A 23,444-nucleotide genomic window follows, 5' to 3' on the forward strand; every position below is an offset into this window, starting at 1 on the left:
TTTTTTGTCCACGGACCGGATGACCTACTCCTACTTACGTTTATAAAATTAAACAAAAACCCTCACAGCAGTATGAGTTTGTACTTAAACTGTTCAAATGATAGTCAACGTATTAGTCACTTGGTCAAGATCATAGAAAGGCTACGCTCTGAATGCAAAATCAAGCGACGAGAGCAATTGGCGTAAATGATTAAGACTCCTCAACATTCAATTAAACTCCGTCCCGATAAATGACCCACGTTGGTCTTCTGTCATGGGCAACGTTGCCCACCCAAGGCACCTGTGCTGATTTGGCAGTTTGTTTGAAACCACCGGAAGGTCCCATGAGAAATGCCTCGGGGCTCCGGCAGACCGACTGTCACTCACCGACTGCAGGGGTTTGCGACCCCCTTGCGCCTCCCTCTCGGTGCCCGGGTACAGAGCCACTGGGCCACAACCTCGATCAGCGCTGTCGCATTCCCGGAAGGGCAGAGTCACAGACAGCGGCTGGAGAAAAGAGGGAAAGTAGAACCGGAAACGCCGACGTTTCGACGAAAGAAAGCGGCTGCTCGTGATTCGCTGACGGAGAATTCCCTCCATTCCGTGCGCGGAGCCACCGGCTCCCGTCGCGCGCTTGCCGGCGCATGCGCCAACGTTGGCAATGGGTCGTGTGTGGGGCATGATGTCGGCTCTCGCGTTGCGGATCGTGAGCCGGAGCTGGGCTGTCGAGCTCTGTCACGGTCACCAGCCGAGAACGTGGTGGGGTAAGTAAGGAGGGAGCCAAAATGTGAACCGAAGCAAAACCAGTGCATTGTGCTGAACCTCCTCTGCGGGTCAGGCCGCATCTTTGCCTCAGAATGTGAGGGAGAGCCGCCTTCGTCAGACTCCGAGCTGAAGAAAAGAAACTCTCTCTTTCGCGGCTCCCATTCATTTGGCCGAGTAACTTCATTCACATTCTATTCCCCTCTTCCCCTCCCCTCGACGGTCCCAGGCTCCCTCTTCCCCTCATCCCCCCTCCCCTCTAAACCCCAACCCCTCTTCCCCCTCCCCTCTTCCCCTCCCCAAACACCCAACCCCACAAACCACACCCCCCTCCCTCCTCCCCCTCTTCCCACCTCCCCACCTCATCCCCACCCCTCCCCTCCTCCCCACACCACCTCCACCCCAACCACCAAACAACCAACCACAACCCACAAAACACCACCCAAACCACACCAAACACCCCTCACCCTCCACCCCTCACCACCCCCCAACCCACCACAACCACCACCACAACCACAAAACACCACAACAACCTCCCACTCCCTCCCCCTCCAACCACCCCAAACACACCCACACCACAAACAACAAACCACAAAAACAACCTCTCCCCCTCCCTCTCCCTCTCCCTCTCAACCCCACCCCCACAACCCCACCCCAACCCACAACCCCCGACAACACACAAAACCACACCACAACCACACCCACAACCAAACCACAAACCACACCCAAACCACACCCCAACCCACCACCACCCCACCCACTCCCCACCACACCAACACACCAACCCCACCCTCCCTCCCTCCCTCCCCCTGCAACCAACCACCCCTCCTCCCACCTCCCCACTCCCCTCCTCCCCTCTCCCTCCACCCCTCCTCCCACCATCCCCACCCCTCACCCCTCCTCCCCCTCCCCACCCACAACCCACACCCCCAAACCCACACCCCACCCCACCCTCCCCCTCCCCCTCCCCTCCTCCCCCTCCCCCCTCCCCCACATCCACCCCCCCCCTCTTCCCCCTCCCCCTCTTCCCCCTCCCCCTCTTCCCCCTCCCCCTCTTCCCCATCCCCCACTCCCCCCCCCACATCCCCCCTCCCCCCTCCCCCACCCTCCCCCTCCCCCTCTTCCCCCTCCCCCTCTTCCCCCTCCCCCTCTTCCCCTCCCCCTCTTCCCCTCCCCCTCTTCCCCCTCCCCCTCTTCCCCCTCCCCCTCTTCCCCTCCCCCTCTTCCCCTCCCCCTCTTCCCCCTCCCCCTCTTCCCCCTCCCCCTCTTCCCCCTCCCCCTCTTCCCCCCTCCCCCTCTTCCCCCCTCCCCCTCTTCCCCCTCCCCCTCTTCCCCCTCCCCCTCTCCCCCTCCCCTCTTCCCCCTCCCCCTCTTCCCCCTCCCCCTCTTCCCCCCTCCCCCTCTTCCCCCCCTCCCCCCCTCTTCCCCCCTCCCCCTCTTCCCCCCTCCCCCTCTTCCCCCTCCCCTCTTCCCCCCTCCCCCTCTTCCCCCCTCCCCCTCTTCCCCCCTCCCCCTCTTCCCCCCTCCCCCTCTTCCCCCTCCCCCTCTTCCCCCCTCCCCCTCTTCCCCCCTCCCCCTCTTCCCCCCTCCCCCTCTTCCCCCCTCCCCCTCTTCCCCCTCCCCCTCTTCCCCCTCCCCCTCTTCCCCCCTCCCCTCTTCCCCCCTCCCCCTCTTCCCCCCTCCCCCTCTTCCCCCTCCCCTCTTCCCCCTCCCCCTCTTCCCCCTCCCCTCTTCCCCCCTCCCCCTCTTCCCCCCTCCCCCTCTTCCCCCCTCCCCCTCTTCCCCCCTCCCCCTCTTCCCCCCTCCCCCTCTTCCCCCTCCCCCTCTTCCCCCCTCCCCCTCTTCCCCCCTCCCCCTCTTCCCCCCTCCCCCTCTTCCCCCCTCCCCCTCTTCCCCCTCCCCCTCTTCCCCCCTCCCCCTCTTCCCCCCTCCCCTCTTCCCCCTCCCCCTCTTCCCCCTCCCCCTCTTCCCCCCTCCCCCTCTTCCCCCCTCCCCCTCTTCCCCCCTCCCCCTCTTCCCCCCTCCCCTCTTCCCCCTCCCCCTCTTCCCCCCTCCCCCTCTTCCCCCCTCCCCCTCTTCCCCCCTCCCCCTCTTCCCCCTCCCCCTCTTCCCCCCTCCCCCTCTTCCCCCCTCCCCCTCTTCCCCCCTCCCCCTCTTCCCCCCTCCCCCTCTTCCCCCCTCCCCTCTTCCCCCCTCCCCCTCTTCCCCCTCCCCCTCTTCCCCCTCCCCCTCTTCCCCCCTCCCCCTCTTCCCCCCTCCCCCTCTTCCCCCCTCCCCCTCTTCCCCCCTCCCCCTCTTCCCCCCTCCCCCTCTTCCCCCTCCCCTCTTCCCCCTCCCCCTCTTCCCCCTCCCCCTCTTCCCCCCTCCCCTCTTCCCCCTCCCCTCTTCCCCCTCCCCCTCTTCCCCCCTCCCCCTCTTCCCCCCTCCCCTCTTCCCCCCCTCCCCCTCTTCCCCCCCTTCCCCTCTTCTTCCCCCCCTTCCCCTCTTCTTCCCCCCCTTCCCCTCTTCTTCCCCCCCCTTCCCCTCTTCTTCCCCCCCTTCCCCTCTTCTTCCCCCCTTCCCCTCTTCTTCCCCCCCTTCCCCTCTTCTTCCCCCCCCTTCCCCTCTTCTTCCCCCCCCTTCCCCTCTTCTTCCCCCCCTTCCCCTCTTCTCCCCCCCTTCCCCTCTTCTTCCCCCCCTTCCCTCTTCTTCCCCCCCCTTCCCCTCTTCTTCCCCCCCCTTCCCCTCTTCTTCCCCCCCCTTCCCCTCTTCTTCCCCCCCCTTCCCCTCTTCTTCCCCCCCCTTCCCCTCTTCTTCCCCCCCCTTCCCCTCTTCTTCCCCCCCCTTCCCCTCTTCTTCCCCCCCTTCCCCTCTTCTTCCCCCCCCTTCCCCTCTTCTTCCCCCCCCTTCCCCTCTTCTTCCCCCCCCTTCCCCTCTTCTTCCCCCCCCTTCCCCTCTTCTTCCCCCCCTTCCCCTCTTCTTCCCCCCCCCTCCCCAATTCCGCCCTCAGTTTTTCAATTTTTGTTTAAGATTATTGACTTATGGCAGAGGAATCGAATTTAATGGATCTAGTGGAGTTTATTTCCCCACCCCCCCCCCCGGGATTAATCAATCAGATCGAATAAATAAAGAGGAACCAGTGAATGTGATAGATCTGGATTTTCTGAAACCCTTGGATAAAGTGCCACAAAAGAGGTCAATATCTAGGGTATTTACTCTTGTCTTGTCAAACATTGGAATGCAAAAAAGAGAGAGAGCCTGGTATCGGACAGCACACCTTAAATATCAGAAAGACTACTGTTGTGAGCCCAGAGGACTCCAAAACCCAGCAGTAGAAATTCACCAAGACAATGCTTTTAATTTTGTTTAAACATAATAACAAAATCAAACTTTAACTTATTACTCCTAATTTAACCTCAGTCTAATTCTAAGTGCCCATGTAATGTGTATAATGTTCAGGAAAGTTCTTTGTTTCTCAGTCCAATCATTCATTTCTCACTTTTTTTGGTAATTCTTTATTTATTGCACTATGAACCATATCAACCAATGTATTTACAGATGCATCTCTTTAAATAAACACAATGACATTTTCTCTTTTTTCCCCATCCCTCCCTCCCTCCACCTTCCCACCCCCCTCCAAAAATACTAAATATTGATCATATAAAATACAATAAAACAATATCTTTATACAAAAGGAATACAATCAAAAAAGACCTGTCATCTACTTATACACATTAAATCTGATCGTGTTTATCTTCTTATCATTTTAGGTGGTGGTGGTCAGAGGCCTGCTCTTTGTTATGTTCCATATATGGTTCCCAGGTTTTTTCAAACATTGTAACTTTGTCTTTGAAATTATATGTGATTTTTTTTTTCCCCAATGGGATACACTTAAATTTGGTTATATGTTCCATTCATGTTTATAGTCATGTAGTTCAACGTGGCCATCTTATATCTTTATTTTCACTTCTTTTCTGCCTCTTCACCAACTCCATCTCCTTTTTTTCCATTAATGTTTTTTAAGTTTTCCTTTTAATCTCAATATATGACAATGGACTTAAGAGATGAAATACCCCAACAATCACCATAATCTTTAATCCCAAATGAACCCCCCCCCCCCTTGGGTTGCTCCTTTTCCCTTGATGGCAACCACAACTTCCCTTTCCATTTGGTTTGCGAACTTACTCGCAAGCGTCAACCGATTTCGCAGTGGCCATTATTCTCCCCACCCCCCCAGAACACTATTTTCCTATACATATAACAAAGCTCTTTTTTCCCTTCTTCCCCTTCTCTTATCCATCTTTAAATCTTTATCTATACATTATCTTTACTTTATATTTTTACATATTTTTGTATATTTTCTTGCCAGTCTTCCTTCCTGTCACTCCTCCTTCTCTCTTCTCCTGTCCTGCAAATATTCAGCAAATTCTTGGGCTTTCTTTGGGTCCAAGAACAGTCTATTCCGTTCCCCAGGAATAAATACTTTGATTACTGCTGGATGTCTTAATATAAAGTTATAACCTTTCTTCCATAAGATTGTTTTCACTGTGTTGAATTCCTTTCTCTTTTTTAAAAGTTCGAAGCTTGTGTCTGGGTAAAAAAATATTTTTTGTCCCTTATATTCCAACATCTTATTTTCTTCTCTAACCTTCTTTCTTGCCTGCTCCAATATGTTCTCTCTTGTCATATATCTTAGAAGTTTATACCAATATGGATCTCGGTTTTTGATGTGGTGGCGGTTTCGGTACTAGTGTTCCATGCGCCCTTTCGATTTCTATTTCTTCATGTGAATCTGTTGTTCCCATCACCTTCGGGATACATCTTTTTATAAATTATTTCATATCTGACCCTTCTTTGCCTTCTTTCAGGCCCACTATTTTTATGTTATTTCGCCTACTGTAGTTTTCCAATACGTCAATTTTTTGTGACAATAAATCTTGTCTCTTTAATTTTTTTCGCTCTCTTCCAACTTTCCTCTTAAATCATTTATCTCCATTTCTACAGCAGCTTCTCGTTCCTCCACATTTTCTACTCTTTTCCCTATTTCAGTCATGACCAACTCTAAGCTTTGCATTCTGTCTTCAGCTCTTTTCATTTTTCATATTTCTTTTGATTGAACTAAATTCCAATGATAGCCATTCTTTTAATGACCTCATTTGTTCTTCAAAAAAGGCTTTACCTAAATTTTGTCCTTCTATTTTACCTTCTTTCCTTTGAAATTCTTGGTCTTCCTCCTCTTCTTCTATGTCTTTGTCGTCGTCTTCTCTGTATCTGTGTATCTTCATCCTTCTCTGATGAGCTGCTTCTGTATCCTTGCTGGGCCTCCAGCTGCTGTGTCTCCTGCTGCAGGTTGCCGGTCGCCTCATTGCCGCTCATCCTCTTCCTGCCCTTCATTCTCTTTCTCACCACTCTTCTTCTTTCTTGTTTGCTTCCCCCAGCCAAACGCCTCGATACTGGGCACCTCTCAGCTGGCCGCTCCTCGGCTGAATTCCCCCTCCTGCCAGTGTTAACCTTTTCTTTTACTTGTGCAATGCGCAGCTTTTCTTGGCTCTGAGAGCCATTTTTGAAGTCCGCCGGTTGGGAGGACACCACTCCCCTGGGGACTCAACAACATCGGAGATCGGTCGCTCCTCTCCACGGTGGCTCTCTGCTCTGACATGCAGGTAAGGCCCTTCTTTCTTCTCCAGTGATTTTCCTTCTCTTTTTTCTGTTATTCTTACTTTCTCTCTTTTTGGTGCCATCTTTTGTCTCTTCCCTGTAACTTTATCTTTCTCTTCCTGTATTTTATGTTTATTGAGCTCTGTTTTTTCAAACTTTTTTTTCCTTCGGAGATGGCTGGTTCCACTCGACTAGCAACTACTCCATCATGTGACTCCCCTCCATTTCTCACTTCTCCAAGTTCACCAGTATCAGGCAATTCTTGTACTGTGGACAGAATTTAACATTTATGAATCTTCACCAGGCTCTGGTGCTTAAAAGTTAAATGGTTGCTGCTCAGGAAGGTTCTTGTTGGTTTCAGAGAGATATTTGTTGCTCATTGGTGTGTCAGAAAATAGATATGTTTTTTGGAAATAAATTGGGGAAATGTTTGTTAGAGAAGGTCACATACAAACACTTAAAAACAGATCTTATTTGAAATACTGGAGTTCTGCTAATGCTAGACATGTCCGGACCTTAGAGCCTTTGCAAAAGCTTTTGAGAGTGCCCAAGAGAATTCACTAATGGATTGTTGCTTACAAAAAGGCAACAGATGAAAGCGTTTGTTGGAGCTACATATTGTCTGGAAGGGAACTTGCTGTTCTAAGAGGGTCATGTGGTTTTGCAAGAGAAGGTCAAACAGGCTTTCTCTCAGAGAGAGAGAGAGACAGAGACAGACCGAGATCACTTCTACAGTGTTATAGCCAGCAACCGCAGCTGGGACTGGAACAGGACAAGCTGGCAAGCTTGTGGAAAGCCCCATTTGGAAGACGGGTTGTGAGTTCTTGGTTTGGCCTGGTCAAAGCCCTTGTAGTTCATGCACGAGGAGAGGACTGGCTGTCTAATATTTCACTTGGAATAAGAGAAACAAAAAGGAACTCTGTGGTGACGTGAAAGAATGAGGTTATCTGGAGAACCCTGAAGGGGCAAGTTTCATCAGCAAGACACTGGAGGGGTTGATTAAAAAGGAATCAGTTGCGGATGTCCTGGAACAACAACATCTCTCTGAAAACTGACAGGAACCTTTCTGAGTGGTGACCATTTACCTTTCAAGCACCAAAGCCTGGTGAACTTTATAAATGTTAAATTCTGTGCACAGTATAAGAATTGCCTGCAACCAGTGAACTTAGAAGAATGAGAAGTGAGATTGGACTGTGAACCAAAGAACTTTTCTGAACTTTCACACATTACAAACATGTGTGCTTAGAATTAAGAGGGTTAGTTAAGTAGTGATAAGTTAAAGTGTGATTCTGTTTTCATGTTTAAAGATAATTAAAAGCAACTTTTGTTTAAGTAACCACTTGTCTTGGTGAATATCTATTGTTGCTGGGTTTTGGGGTCCTCTGGGCTAGTAAGAGTTAGACACATACAAACTGATTTCTTCCAATCAGTCACTTCAGTGTCTTGCCGAAGAAACCTGTCCCATCATTGGTTTTTCAAATGATAACCTCTTCTTACAGGTCACCACAGAGTTCCTCTTGTTTCCCTCATTTCAGGCGCAACATTCTTGAAGATGGGTTATGTTTGAACAAGCCTGCCAGCTTGCAATTTTGCAGCCTCAACTGCTGGAGAACTGACTTCTCTCTGACCCTCTCAGAGGAAAAAAAATTTTTTTTCTCTCTGCTTTTAAAAACAAAATAACCTCTCCCAAGGCTCCAAACCCAATCTTTGAAAGATCTTATCAATACTTCTGTTGCTGGTCTTTACTGCCCATGCACAATTCTTCATTGCTTCTGCAAAGCCAACCAGAATCTCAACATCTAGCTTCAGCAATGCTCTTGCATTTTAAATGAATGTCTTTTGTGAAGTGTTACTCTGTTTATGAAGGGACCTACACTAAATCCCCACAATGTATCTCTTTTAAAGACATATTTATCCATACCCATTCTAATGTCCCCTGTAACACTACGGAGTTAGTCATAGACTCCCAGAAGATAGTGAATCACAGTCCCTTGTTTGGATCAATGACATTGAGATGGAAATAGTATGGATCTTTAACTTCCTTTAATAATATAAACATCTTGAATAACCTGTGCTGGGCAAACCAGATGGTAATGAAGTCCAACAAATCCCTCTATTTCCTCACAAACCATATGAAATTTGGTATATCCTTAGTTTCCCTTAACAACTTCCACAATTGCACTGAAATTATCCTGTCAGTCCAAAATGGCAAGAAACTGCAGAAAATTGTGAACTACCACACAAGCTTCCCCTCCCTCCATTGACTCAAGCTGTGGAAAAGCAGCCTAGCCATGCTCTCTTCTCTTTCCTCCCATTGGGAAGAAGATTCAAGAGTGTGTAATTACAAACCACCAGATTCAAGGGCAGTTTCTGTCCTACTACTATCTGATGACTGCATGAATTTCTCTTCAGTAAAATGATATTGCACTTACTATGAACTGATCTCTCACTGTACCTCTGCATTACTGTTTTATTCTGCTGTGCTTGTCTGTAGATGGACTTGCTGGATAGCAGGCAAAGCAAATATTTTCACTGAACCTTGGAATACATGACAAATGTAAAGTTTATGGGATTGGGGCTACACATCCTGCTCACAGCCCACACTGCCACCCAGTTTTGTATCAGCAGCAAAATTTGAATATATTATGCCAAAGCTCCTCATTCAAATTATTGATATGTTCATGAATAACTTGATCTCTAACACTTATACTTGTGACATCTCATTAATCTACTGACCAAATTCTGGTCTCTACTCTGATAACCAATCCCAATCCATGCCATTATTCCCCCAATCCTACTTCTAAATTGCTTGCTCTAATTTTGATTACTCATCTTTTGTGTGGTACCTTATTAAAGGCTCATCTGGTTCACCCTTGTCTATCCTGCAAGTTTCAACCACAAAAATCTTCCAACAGATTTGTCATAAGTGGTTTTCATTTCATAAATCCACCTTGATTCTGCTCAATCTTATTTTTATTTTGCAAATATTCGTGTCCTTTTAATGGCTTCCAACATTTTTCCCATTGGTGTTTTTTTCTTTTTCTCAAACAAAAAAATTACATTTTCAACCATGCAGTATGTGGGAATGGTCCATGGTGTGATTCCATGTGGGTCTTTTTAAAATGTTAAATAAAATTCTTTAAATTAGATGAAGATGTTTCTTACAGAGCTGCCTTTGACTTGAAAATATTGCTCAGTCATAGACAGTAGTTAGCATGTTAGGCCTGAAGACAGGTAGTGGGCCTTGGACAAAAAATGGTTGAGAACCAGTGTATCTAGACTCAATATAGTTGATGTTGATTTTTCATCAGCATGTTGTTTTTAATTTTAAGTTTTCATTATCTACAATGTTCTATTTTTCAAATAGTTTATTTTTCCCAGCCATAATATCTCCATATGAATGGCTTAGAGGGTCTAACCTAAGATTTGTGCAATTTGTAAGCTTGGACATTGATAAGTCCCAGTGTATTGATGCTCCAGTCTGACATTCAGACACTCGTACAGAGATGTACTGGCCTTTCTGAAATTTGTGAAGTTAAAGGCCATCAGTTTACTCCAGGTCTGCGACCATAACCAAGCAAATATGGATATGTTTTGAAACTGTTGAAAAATTAACTCAAGTGCTGTGTGATCTGAATATTTTTAAATCAGACATTTTTTAATACCATGATGAAGGGCTCAAGTCTGAAATATCTTTCTCTTTGCTATATAAAGTACACTATTTGACCTGTTGAGTTTCTCCAGCATTGTTTTTACTTCATCCATGCTATCTACAGATTTTTGTTATAACTTCTGAATATTTTCAATATTTATTTCAATTTCAGCTGTACTAAAGCTTTTATAGGCATTTTCTAATGCTATTTTCTTTGAACATTGAGAGCAAGCCAATTGTACAGATGCACAGGTTGTTTTAGTGGAACTTTTCTTATTTAGTTGTTATCATAAAACTGAGATGATATTGCTTGACAATATTGTATTTGCAACCAATCATCTGTAATAACAAATTAAATTTAAAGTTGCTTTTTTTAAATTTTTGTTTCTTAGTTCCTGATTCCTTAAGGCAACCCAAAACTTACTGCAGTGTTTGTACAACACCCCCTGAAACTGTCACCTATCAGGAATTAAAACAGTTGCTTGCATCAAACAATATCTTTGTGATTGATGTCAGAGAATCTTGGGAACTCAAGGAGTATGGTCAAATTCCTGGATCTATAAATGTACCATGTAAGTATACCATTTTGTGTCTGGACATAATCTACCCATTGATATAAAACCATAGAATATTACAGCACAGAAAAGAGATCCTTTGCCCCTCTTCGTCTGTGTCAAATTATTATTCCCTAGATCCACTGATATGTACCTATTCTATATCTCTCTTATACTTTCCCCATCATGTACCCATCCAAATATTCTTAAATATCAAAATTGAGCCGGCATTCACCACTTCAGCTGCTGGTTTATTCCAGACTCCCACCACTCTGTTAAGAAAATTCCCTTTAATTCTCCCTCTAAATTTCTCCACTTTTCACCCTTAATCCATGTTCTCTGGTTTATACCTCACCTACCCTCAGTGGGAAAAGCCTACTATACCCATCATAATTTTGTACACCTGTCAAATTTCCCCTCATCCTTCTATACACCAGGGAAGAAAGTTTAACCTTTCCCTATAACTCAGTTTCTCACATCCTATAAATTTTTTCTACACTCTTTCATTTTTATTGATATTTTTCTTGTAAGTAGATAACCAAAACTGCACACAATACTCCAAATTTGGCTTCACCAATACCTTGTACAACTTTACCATATCATCCCAATTCCTATCCTCAATTCTTTGATTTATGAAGGCCAATGAGCCAAAATCACTCTTTACAACCCTATCTACCTGTAACGTGACTTTCAGGGAATTGTATCTGAGTTCCCAGATCCCTCTGTTCTACTGCACTCATCAGTGCCCTGCTGTTAACAGTGTATGTTCTTCCTTGATTTGTCCTTCCAAAATATAACACCTTACACTTGCCTGCATTAAACTCCATCTGCCATTTTGCAGCCCATTTTTCCAGCTGGTCCGGATTCTCTGCAAGCTTTGAAACCTTCCTCACTGTTTGTGTCATCTGCAAACTTGTTGATCTAATTTATCACATTATCTTCTCTTTCATTGAATAGATGGCAAACAAATGGATCCAGCACCAAACCTTGGGGCACACCACCATCAGTCAGAAAGGCAATTATCTACTATCACTCTGACTTCTCTCATAAAGCCAATGTTGAATCCAATTTACTACATCACCACGAATATCAAGCGACCAAACCTTCCTGACTAACCTTTCATGTGGGCCTTTGGCATAGGCCTTACTACATAAACAACATCCACAGCCTTTCCTTCATCAACTTTCCTGGTAACCTCCTTGAAAGATTTGTGTTTTGTTTTTTTTAAACTTTATTTATTTGAAAAATCATTAATAGTAATACAAAGTACATTCCATGAATAAAATATTATGAATATACATTTAAAAAAAATAAAAAAAACAAGACAACTAAAAAATAAAAAAAAATTAAATCCTCACCCCCTTCCCACCCCATCAGCCATCTCTCTTAAGGAGAGCTAAAAATATATAAACAGAAACTAAAAGTATATAATAAATCAAAATATATCTAAATGCATATATTCCAAATATGGTAACCACTTTTTAACCAAAAAAATAATTGTCATGGAGATTATATGTAATTTTTTTCCCATAACAATATAAGCTTTCAATTCATTATGCCATCGCTTTATATTAATTACTACATTATCTTTCCATGGACTTGCTACACATTTTCGAGCTACAAACAATGCTAAATACATAAATGCAATTTGAAATGTATCCAACCCTAATCCTTTAAAAGAAATCATATAACCCATTAAAAAAACTGGATCTAATGGTAACTTAAAATTATATAATTTTTCCAAAATTAACAATTTAATCCCAAAATGGTTGTACATACATACAAGACCAGACAGCATGTAAAAAAAAGTTCCAGTATCTCTTTTCTTTGGCTTGGCTTTGCAGACGAAGATTTATGGAGGGGTAAATGTCCAAGTCAGCTGCAGACTCGTTTGTTGCTGACAAGTCTGATGCGGGACAGGCAGACACAGGCAGACACGGTTGCAGGGGAAAATTGGTTGGTTAGGGTTGGGTGTTGGGTTTTTCCTCCTTTGTCTTTTGTCAGTGAGGTGGGCTCTGCGGTCTTCTTCAAAGGAGGTTGCTGCCCGCCGAACTGTGAGGTGCCAAGATGCACGGTTTGAGGCGATATCAGCCCACTGGCGGTGGTCAATGTGGCAGGCACCAAGAGATTTCTTTTAGGCAGTCCTTGTACCTCTTCTTTGGTGTACCTCTGTCACGGTGGCCAGTGGAGAGCTCGCCATATAACACGATCTTGGGAAGGCGATTGTCCTCCATTCTGGAGACGTGACCTACCCAGCGCAGTTGGATCTTCAGCAGCGTAGATTCGATGCTGTCGGCGTCTGCCATCTCGAGTACTTCGATGTTAGGGATGAAGTCGCTCCAATGGAGCGGAGACAACGCTGGTGGAAGCGTTCTAGGAGCCGGTGGTGATGCCAGTAGAGGACCCATGATTCGGAGCCGAGCAGGAGTGTGGGTATGACAACGGCTCTGTATACGCTAATCTTTGAGGTTTTTCAGTTGGTTGTTTTTCCAGACTCTTTTGTGTAGTCTTCAAAAGGCGCTATTTGCCTTGGCGAGTCTGTTGTCTATCTCGTTGTCGATCCTTGCATCCGATGAAATGGTGCAGCCGAGATAGGTAAACTGGTTGACCGTTGTGTGTGCCTGATGGAGATGTGGGAGGGCTGGTAGTCATGGTGGGGAGCTGGCTAATAGAGGACCTCAGTTTTCTTCAGGCTGACTTCCAGGCCAAACATTTTGGCAGTTTCCGCAAAACAGGGCGTCAAGCGCTGAAGAGCTGGCTCTGAATGGGCAACTAAAGCGGCATCGTCTGCAAAGAGTAGTTCACGGACAAGTTGCTCTTGTGTCTTGGTGTGAGCTTGCAGGCACCTCAGATTGAAGAGACTGCCATCCATGCGGTACCGGATGTAAAAGTCTTCATTGTTGAGGTCTTTCATGCTTGGTTCAGCATCATGCTGAAGAAGATTGAAAAGAGGGTTGGTACGAGAACGCAGCCTTGCTTCACACCATTGTTAATGGAGAAGGGTTCAGAGAGCTCATTGCTGTATCTGACCCGACCTTGTTGGTTTTCGTGCAGTTGGATAACCATGTTGAGGAACTACACCACATCTAAAACATGAATCCAAATTACTAAAACCATAATTTTTCAATTTCTCTGGTGTTAAAAACAATTGGTGTGAAAAAATTTTTTTTTATATCAAATAAATAAATAGAATTATAATTAACCATTCCATACTGTACATTCGTCAATTTAGTAACACTATCATGACGCATATCTGTCCAATAATCTTCAGGAAAAATAAAAGCTAAATCATTTTCCCATTTAAACTTAAATTTCTCCCATTCTGACTTATCCATATTGTCTTGTAATACTTGATACATAACAGAAATATAACCCCTTTTTGGTATAGAAGAAATCAAAGACTCGAATTCTGTCAATACAGATAAAATCATCTCTCTACCATACATATTTTTCACCAAAGATCAAAGTTGATAATAAACAAATAAATAATTTTCAGCAATATCAAAATGCTCTTTCAATTGAGTAAAAGAAAGAAACTGACCTTTTACAAAACAATCCTGTAATGTTTTTATACCCTTAAAATCCCAACTCTTTAAATGACTATTAAACATTGAAAAAGAAATAAGTTGATTATTATATAATGGAGTTAAAATTGACAATTTACCTTTTGATCCTAAAATCTTATTTTTTTAATTCATAATTTTAATAAATGTTTTAATATCGGCATATTATATTCCCTCAACAAATTTACATTCAACCGAAATATAAATTGATACACATCAACTTCAGGAATACAGGCCATCTCAACTTTAGCCCAAATTGGAGGATGGTCCAAATCCATCAATCTACTAATAAATTTGAACTGGGCTGCTTCATAATAATTATGAAAATGAGGTGATTGAAGCCCACCTAACGCATATTTCCAAGTGAGATTATTTAATGCTACGCGTGGTAATTTACCTTTCCATTAAAATTATCTCGTAACTTTATTTAAATCCTGAAAGAAACTCTTTATAAGAGAACACAGTATTGATTGAAATAAATATTGAATACGAGGAAAAATATTCATCTTAATACAATTAACTCGACCAATTAAAGTTAACGGAAGATCTTTCCACTTAATTAGATCTGCTTTAATCTTTTTTTAATAATGGAATATAATTTAACTCATGTAAAGATTGATACTCAATGTTTACAATTATTCCTAAATATTTAATTTTATTAGACCATTTCAATTTTATAATATTTTTATACTCTGAATAATCTCCTTCTCCAACTGGTAAAATTTCACTTTTATCTCAATTAACTTTATATCCAGATAATGTTCCATAATGTAATAAACATTCCCGTAAATATGGCAATGATTGATCTGGGTTTGTTAAATATATCAAAACATAATCTGCAAACAAATTAATCTTATACTCTTCATCCATAACTCTCATCCCTCTTATCTGTTCATTCTGTCCTATTGTTTGAGCTAACTGTTCAATAGCCAATGCAAACAGGGCTGGTGGCAATGGACAACCTTGTCGAGTTGAACGTGTCAATTTAAACAATGATGAAACTTGACCATTTGTCACCACCCTAGCAGTTGGGTTTGTATATAAAACTTTAACCCAACCAATAAAAAAAGGGCCAAATTTAAACTTCTCCAGTACTTTAAATAAAAAATCCCATTCGACCCTATAAAAGGCTTTTTTCCCGCATCAAGCGCAACTTTCCTGGTAACCTTGAACTGCTCTGTTGGACTGCTGTTGATAAGCATTGACCAAACTAATCAATCAAAGAATATTATCTGAAGCATTTCTATTTTTAATAAAACCTGTTTGATCAACATGTAAAAATTTAGATTAATATTTAGCAAGTCGATTTGCTAGCATTTTTGCTATTATTTTATAATCAACATTCAATAAAGAAATAGGTCTATACGAAGACACTTTCAATGGGTCTCTATCTTTTTTCGGGATTATAGTAATCAAAGCACTAGAACAAGATTCTGGTAACTCATAATGTTCAGTCACTTGTAATACCTCCCTGAACACCGAAGATAAATCTTCATAAAAAGTTTTAAAATTCCTCTGAAAATCTATCATCACCTGGTGACTTTTCATTGGGCATTTCCAACGTAGCTGCCTTAATCTCTAATTCTGTAAATGGAGCTTCCAAATCCATAACATCCTCCTCTTCTAATGCTGATAAAGTTAACTTAGATAAAAAGAATCAATAGAACCATTATCCTGTTTCCCCTCAGAAGTATATAATATTTTATAAAATAAATAGAACTGGTCATTAATTTCCTGAGGTTTATAAGTAACTGTTGAATTATTTTTTACAGCATTAATAAACCGTGAAACTTGTTCCTTCTTTAAATGTCATGCAAGTACTTTGTGTCCTCTCACCCAACTCATAATATCGCTGCTAAGATCGATTAATTAAACTTTCAAATTGATAAGTCTGCAACGTATTATAACGCAATTTCAATTTAGTCAAAGCCACGTTTTTTTAAATCTTCTGTCACTTCCTTCTGAAATTCCTTCTCTAATTCATCAATTTGCTTTTCTAATTCAAAGCTTTTAACCATATACTGTTCCTTAACTTTAGTGGTATAACTAATAATCTGCCCTCTTAAATAAACTTTTAACGCATCCCATAACACAAAACGACTTTTTACTGAATTAGCATTTTCAGACAAGAAAAAATAATCTGTTCTTTAACAAAAATTACAAACTCTGGTTTTTTCAACAACATTGTATTAAAACTCCATCTATAAGATGAACGTACCACTTCTGAACTTACATAAGAAAAAAATAATAAAGAATGATCTGATATAACCCTGTTTTTATATTCTGCCTGTGATACCCTTCCTTGTAAATGTGCCAATACTTTTAAAAAAAATCTATTCTAGAAAATGAATCATGTCGAGACGAATAAAAGAAAAATCCTTCTCTGTAGGATTAACCCTTCTCCAAATATCCACTAAATTTAAATCCTTCATCAAGGCCCCAATTTGTATCGCCATCTTTGATTTCTTTATACTTTTTGGGGATCTGTCCAACAAAGGATCCAAGACACAACTAAAATATTTTCATTAGCTTGATTTTAATAACAAAAAAGCATCCAAAATAAAACACTCATCATCCACGTTAGGTGCATAAATATTAAGTAAAGTCCAAAATTCAGTAAAAATTTTACAATTCACCTTTAAAACCCTTCCAGCATTCCCTTCCATAGTACGCAACTCAAAAGACAAATTCTTATGAATTAGAATTGCTACACCCCTTGCCTTAGAATTAAATGAGGAAAAAAATAGATGACCAACCAAATTTCTCTTCAATTTCAAGTGTTCTTTTTCAGTCAAATGTGTTTCTTGTAAAAAAAAAAGCAATATCAATTTTAATTTTAAGCTTTCGCTTAATCGGATTATTCAACCCCTGAACATTAAAAGTTGCAAATTTCGAACTAGACATCTTTAAAAACTAACAATATAGTCACTTACTACAAAATATCACTTCCCTTCTAATAAATGAAAACCACTCTCCCTTCCCTAAATATTTTTAAAAAGAATATATATATATATATGCATGTGTGTGTGTATATATTTATGTATATATATGTGTGTGTGTGTATATATATATATATATATGTGTGTGTGTGTTTATGTATATGTATGTATATTTAAAAAAATAATAATTATTCCCCCCCTAAAAAACTGGGTGTGGTAAACCCCACTAGTGGCAAATGACTATCAAAGATTTCAGTGCCATCCAACTCCCCAGCCAGAAATACATCATTCATATTAATACAATTCAATACTGTAAATGTATTCAACCCAAAGACTCCATTCCCAATGATTGTTCCAAGTCTTCAATGTCAATAAGACTTTGTGTTAAAACCTCTTTCCATTCTGCCATTTCCATTTGCCCTCTCTTTAGGCGACGATGGCGAAATTCTTCCATGTCCACGTAAATCCGGTAATGAATTAACAAAAACTAATGCATCATGATCATTCTCAAAAAATTGAGATTGAAAGTTACCATAAAAGACTTTTAACACAGCAGGATATCGAAAAGCAAATTTATAACCCTTCCACCACAGCACTTCTTTAGCCGAATTAAACTCCCGTCGTCGCCTAATAATTTCTTGACTCAAATCTGCATTAAAAAAAATACTCTATTTTTTAATCATCATCGGAGATTGACTTTGTCTTGCCTTCTGTTCCGTCAACTATAGTATCATTTCTCTGTCTTGATAGTTCAGGCACCGACCTAAGACTGCTCGTGGTGGTTGTCCCGGTAACGGTTTCTTTCGTAATGCTCTATGAGCCCTCTCCAATACTAGACCTCCCGAGAAAAACTCTTCACCCAAAACCTCGGGGATCCAACTCTTAAAAAATTTGATTGGATCAGACCCTTCAATGTCTTCTGAAAGACCCACAATTTTCACATTTTTTTCTCCGACTTTAGTTTTCCAATGAGTCAATTTTTTTCAGTAAGTCTTCTGGATTCCCCAATCCACAAACAAATCTTCCACTTTCTCTATTTTTTTCCTTATTACGTACAACTTGATCTTTACATTCAGAAAAAGCTGTTTCAATTTAAAAAAAAAAAATTCTTGCACTCTATCCACCGATTTAATACATTTATTGACATCCTTCTTAAGTGTAGATATATCTTCAGACATATCAGATATTTTAGTTGTCACTTCCAAAAACCCTTGAGTCATTTGTTTAGATATTTTGTCCATATGATAAGCAATCACTTCCAAAACTGCCCAACGTTGTCGGGCCCTTCCCGGTGCGGCTGCGGGTTTGTACACCCGACGCTGCTGCTCGGATCCCCCCACAGCCCACATACGGTCCAATAGTTCACGGACCCTGCAGGCACCATGCATGCCTGGCAAGGCCAGGGACCGCGCAGGGGCAGTTTCCAACACCATTCTGCGTGTCCCCGGTTCACCCGACAGCAGCGCGGGCTCAAGGGCCCTTCTCTCAGCTGGGTTGCCTGCGCATCTGACATCACGAATGCGCGAATCAACACCAGCTGAGCTTGTCAACCTGCCAGCGCCATCTTGTGGAGACAAGGTCGGCGCCAGTGTAATACTCAGCCTGGCAGGAGTTCTCTGTGCCTTGAAGGTTCCAAACGACAATTCCGTGGCCTCAATTGTTCAACAGTAGTTTCTTCTGTAATTGAGCTTTCATTTTTTTTAATATTAGTTGCCATTGTGAGCCAGTAATGTTCCCAAAATTAAAAGCACAACTTTTATTCACTTAGATAAAGTTTAGACAGGTCCTTAAAAAACTGGCTGAGGAGGAGTAGGATTGCACATCTGCCCTCTACGCCATCCTGCCACGCCCCCATCTAAGATTTGTTAAACACTACTTACCACATACTTCCCAGCCATGTTAACTATCTCTAATAAGTCCCTAATCCAAATTCTGATTTTTTTTTTAAACCCTTCTATCTGAATCCTATGAGGATTGGTAGATGCCAGACAAGTGTATTTTCCGGCTTCTTAACATTTACTCTTAAAATGTCAAACTTTGGTAATGTACAAGCATTAAGAATCAACAGTTTAAAAGACAAAAATACTAAACTGTACTTAAACTGAACAAACTTTCCTTGCATGAATATATAAACCTTAAAGCATTTTTACTCTATTTTCAGTCACATTCTTTGAAAACATTTAACCATCGTTGCATTTGCAGATTCCTCCCCCATCCATGGAATCACCTGAAAGAAGAATAGCATTATTGCTAATTAACCTTACTCCCTCCCCCAAGTTTGCTCTGACCAGGGGAACTCTTAATAAGCAGCAATAAGGAGACACTTTATGAGAGTCCCCCAATGGCAAGCAGTATCAACCAGCTCATCATCCTGGGCGATGCCATTTTATTCAAACTTTATTCAAACAGCTGCTATGAGCAAAGCATGACTAAGGCACTCTGATGGCTGAATATTTGCATCCATCTTTGCCAAAGGTTTTATGTGTTACTTCTGAGAGCATTTACCTTTTATTTTATTCTTATTTATTTTAAGTTTTAAATTTTATTTTTTCTATGTCTTTTGCTGGTTGCTTGTATTTTGGATACCAGGGGTTTTTCTGTACTTGTAATCTGATCTCTTAGAAAATGTTCCAATAACTTGCCTACTACTGATGTCAGGTTCATTGGCCTATAATTTCCTGGGTTATTTTTGGATCTTTTTTAAACCACAGAACCAAAATGTGCTACCTGTCAATCCTCTGGCACCTCACCTGTAGCTAAAGGCATTTTAAATATATCTGCCAGAGCCCCTGCAATTTCTACTTTAAACTCCCTCAAGATTCAAGGGCATACATTTTCAGGCCCTGGGGTTTTATCCTCCTTAATCTTTACAAGTTCCATGACCTCATTGCTTATTTGCTTCACTTCCCTAGACTCTGTGCCAGTTCCCTGAGTAAACACTGATTCAAAAAAAAATGTTAAAATCTTCCCCATCTCTTCTGACTCCATACATCGCTGGCCACTCTGATTTTCAAGGAGACTAATTTTATCCCTGACTATCCTTTTGCTCTTAACATACCTGTAAGTGACCTTGGGATTTTCCTTCACTTTGTTTGCTAAAGTAACCTCGTGTCTTTTTTTTAGCCCTTCTGATTTCCCCTGGGTTTTTTTCATACTTCTCACGCACCTCATTTGCTTCTTGTTGGTAAGGTGCTTAATACCTCTTTTGTTAACCAAATTACCAATATTTTTCGAAAAACCAATGTTCTTTATGCCTATTAACTTTCCCTTTAATCCTGAGAGGAGATACTCTCAAAATTTCACCCATTAATGCCTTCCATTTACTGATCATCATTTTCCAGAAAATAACCTAATCCAATCCATGATCTTTAGATCCTTTCTCATTTCCTCAAAATTGGCTTTTTTCAGATTTAGAATCTCTACCTGAGGACCAGACCCATATTTATTCATAATTAATGGCATTATGATCACTGATCCAAAGTGTTCCTTTGTACATTCTTCTGTCACCTGTCCAATTCCCTAATTGGAGAACCAGTATTGCACTCTCTCTAGTTGGTACATTGATATATTGATGTAGAAAATTTTCATGAACACTTTTAACAAGCTTAAAGCCATCAAGCCCTTTTACAGTAGGCAATCCCAGTCAATATGTGGAAAGTTAAAATCACCTACAATCACAACTTTATTTCCTGCAGCTGTCTGCTATCTCCCTGCAGATTTATTCCTATAATTCTCACTGACTTTTGGTCAGTCTCGAATACAACTCTGTTAATGTGGTCATATCTCTCCTGTTCCTCAGCCCCACCCTCTAACCACAATAGATGAGCTTTCTGGTCTTTCTGAGTATAACTATGATATTTTCCTTGATGAGCAATGCTTCTCCTTTCCCTTTCATCCCTCCTGCAACAAAGTTTAAATAATGGCCACAATGACATAACTATGTTCCTTGGCATGCTATAGGCTCATCTGCCTTTCCTATAATACTGCTTGCCTTGAAACACATACACCTGAGAACATTATTTCCACCATATACAACCCTTTGCTTTGTGTCTCTATATGCAGTCTTTTTCCTCCTCCACTCCACTATCTACTCTGGCACCTGCAAATCTTATTTAAATCCCTGGAGCAGAACTAGCAAACTTTCTGTCAAATATATTAGTCCCCCTCCAGTTCAGACGCAATCTGTCCTACCTTCCCTGCAAAAGACCCAAATGATCTGAAACCTTCCCAACTACACCACCTCTTTAGCCTCTTGTTTAATTGCATTATACTCCTATTTCTAAACTCACTAGCATGTGGCAGGTGTAGCAATCCTGAGATCACAACACGAGGTCCTATCCTTCAACCTCAACTAACTCCCTGAACTCACTTTGCAGGACCTTATCACCCTTCCTACCCACTTTATTGATCCCTACATGGACAATGACATCTGGCTGCTCACCCTCTCTCTAGAGAATGCTGTGAACTCAGTCTGATATATCCCACTCCCTGGTACCTGGGAAGCAACGTACCATCTGTGATTCTCTGTTCCCTTTACTATTGAATCCTCTATTATCAGTTTTCCCCTTCTCCTCCCTCCCTTTCTTAACAACAGGGCCAGACTCTGTGCCAGAGAACTGACTGCCATAGCTTGTCCCTGGTCAGTTGTCCCCATCAACAGTATCCAAAATGTTATACATGTTACTGAAGGGAATGGCCACAGAGTGCTCTGTACTGACTGCCTGTTCCCTTTCCCTCTCCTGACATTCACCCAGCTACCTTTCTCCTGCCTCCTAGGTGTGATTGCATTCCTGTAACTCCTGTTTATCACCCCCTCAGTCTCCCTTATGATCTGGAGTTTGTCTTACTCCAGCTCCAATTCGCTAATGTGGTTTGTTAGGATCTGCAATTGGATGCACCTCTTACAAATGAAGTCATTGAGAATACTGTTAGCTTCTCTGACTGTGCACATTCTGCGAGGAATAACTTTATAACCAATGTAATGGAACATCTTAAAATATGGATGAAACATTAATAATCTTGGCAGATTGTTTGAGTTTAGACCAGTCATTCTCAACTTTTTTCTTTCACTCACATACCACTTTAAGTATTCCCTATGTCATTGTGCTCTGATTAGTAAGGGATTGCTTAAAGTGGTATGTGAGTGGGAAGGGAAGGTTGAAAATCACTGCTCTAGACCCAATTGTCACCGAAATGTTTTGCTTGAGAAAAAATGTCATTGGCCCATTTCCTTTCGAGTTATGAAACTGTACACATAACGAGTCAGTTGGGTATGATTAAAACAAGTGCTTTACAAACTTTTTCTTTCCACTCACATACCTCTTTTAGTAATCCCTTACTAGACACAGAGCACCAATGGCATAAGGATTGCTTAAAATGGTATGAGTGGAAAGAAAAAATTTGAAAACTACTGCACTAGACCATCTTATCTCCCCTCTCCCCCCCCCAACTATTCCTATCTGGCCATCAACCCACAAGGTTCCACCAATCTCCTTTCTTCAGCAGCTGTCTGCACCTTTATCCTCCTGGTTTCAATTGCCATTTTTTCCTCTTTTGGTTCCATCTCTTATTCTCCTGCCTCTGTCTCCCAACTCCACTATTATCCTTTACCTCTCCTGGGTCCACCTATCACATACTGTCTATCTTCCTCTCTCAATCATGAAGCTGAGTATTTGGCCCGAACAGTTGACTGCCCATTCTCCCCATGGATGCTGCATGACCTGAGTTCATCCAGCATTTTTTTTTTGTTGTTGCTTTAGATCTTTTTCAGAATACTCAAGTGAAATGTAGAATATTCTCGGAGGTCTTGACAAGGTGGATGTTTCCTCTAGTTGGAGAATCTGCAACTGATGGCCAGTCCCTCAGAATACATCCCCACTCATTTAACAGATTTTTTAAAAAAGTTTTTAACATTGGAATTTTTTCTTTCAAGACCAATGGAAGCAATTTTTAGGCTAATTCTTAAGCGAATGAGTTGGCATAAGAAATAGGAGCAGGAGTAGGCCATGTCCCCATTGTCCAATATCAATTCCCCCTTCTGTGTCCCCTAGTTTTGATCTTCCCCACCAAAGGAAACAACTTCTATCTTGTCTACACCTTCATAATTGTATACATATCTATAAGATCCTCCCTCCTTCTAAATTCCAGCAAGTAGTCCCAGATGACTTGATCTCTCCCCATTGGCTGACCCACTCCACATCTCTGGAATCAATTTTGTGAACCATTTCCAAAGCCAGTACATGCTTCCTTGAGTAAGGAGACCAGAACTGCATGCAGTACTCCAGATGCAGTCTCACCAGTACCTTGTGCAGTTGCAGCATAAGCCCCCCTTCCCCCCCCCCCACTCAATCCTTCCAGC

The 23,444-nt window shown here is 42.2% G+C and overlaps 2 protein-coding genes across 5 annotated transcripts in view; one reads left to right on the forward strand and one right to left on the reverse strand.

Annotated features, from left to right (window-relative positions):
* usp45 (ubiquitin specific peptidase 45) overlaps positions 1 to 541 on the reverse strand; it is a 140,459-nt gene extending 139,918 nt beyond the window's left edge. For all 4 annotated transcript variants that reach the window (XM_069887143.1, XM_069887139.1, XM_069887140.1 and 1 more), the window contains exon 1: positions 367 to 541. The gene's annotated coding sequence lies outside the window, so the exon portion shown is untranslated. The remainder of the gene's footprint in view (positions 1 to 366) is intronic.
* Positions 542 to 572: 31 nt separating this feature from the next.
* tstd3 (thiosulfate sulfurtransferase like domain containing 3) overlaps positions 573 to 23,444 on the forward strand; it is a 33,123-nt gene continuing 10,251 nt past the window's right edge. The window contains exons 1-2 of the mRNA XM_069887144.1: positions 573 to 743; positions 10,423 to 10,602. Of these exons, the coding sequence (XP_069743245.1) occupies positions 641 to 743; positions 10,423 to 10,602 (283 nt within the window). The 5' untranslated portion in view covers positions 573 to 640. The remainder of the gene's footprint in view (positions 744 to 10,422; positions 10,603 to 23,444) is intronic.

The sequence above is a fragment of the Narcine bancroftii genome, chromosome 6 (genome assembly GCF_036971445.1).
Source record: "Narcine bancroftii isolate sNarBan1 chromosome 6, sNarBan1.hap1, whole genome shotgun sequence".
NCBI lineage: Eukaryota > Metazoa > Chordata > Chondrichthyes > Torpediniformes > Narcinidae > Narcine > Narcine bancroftii.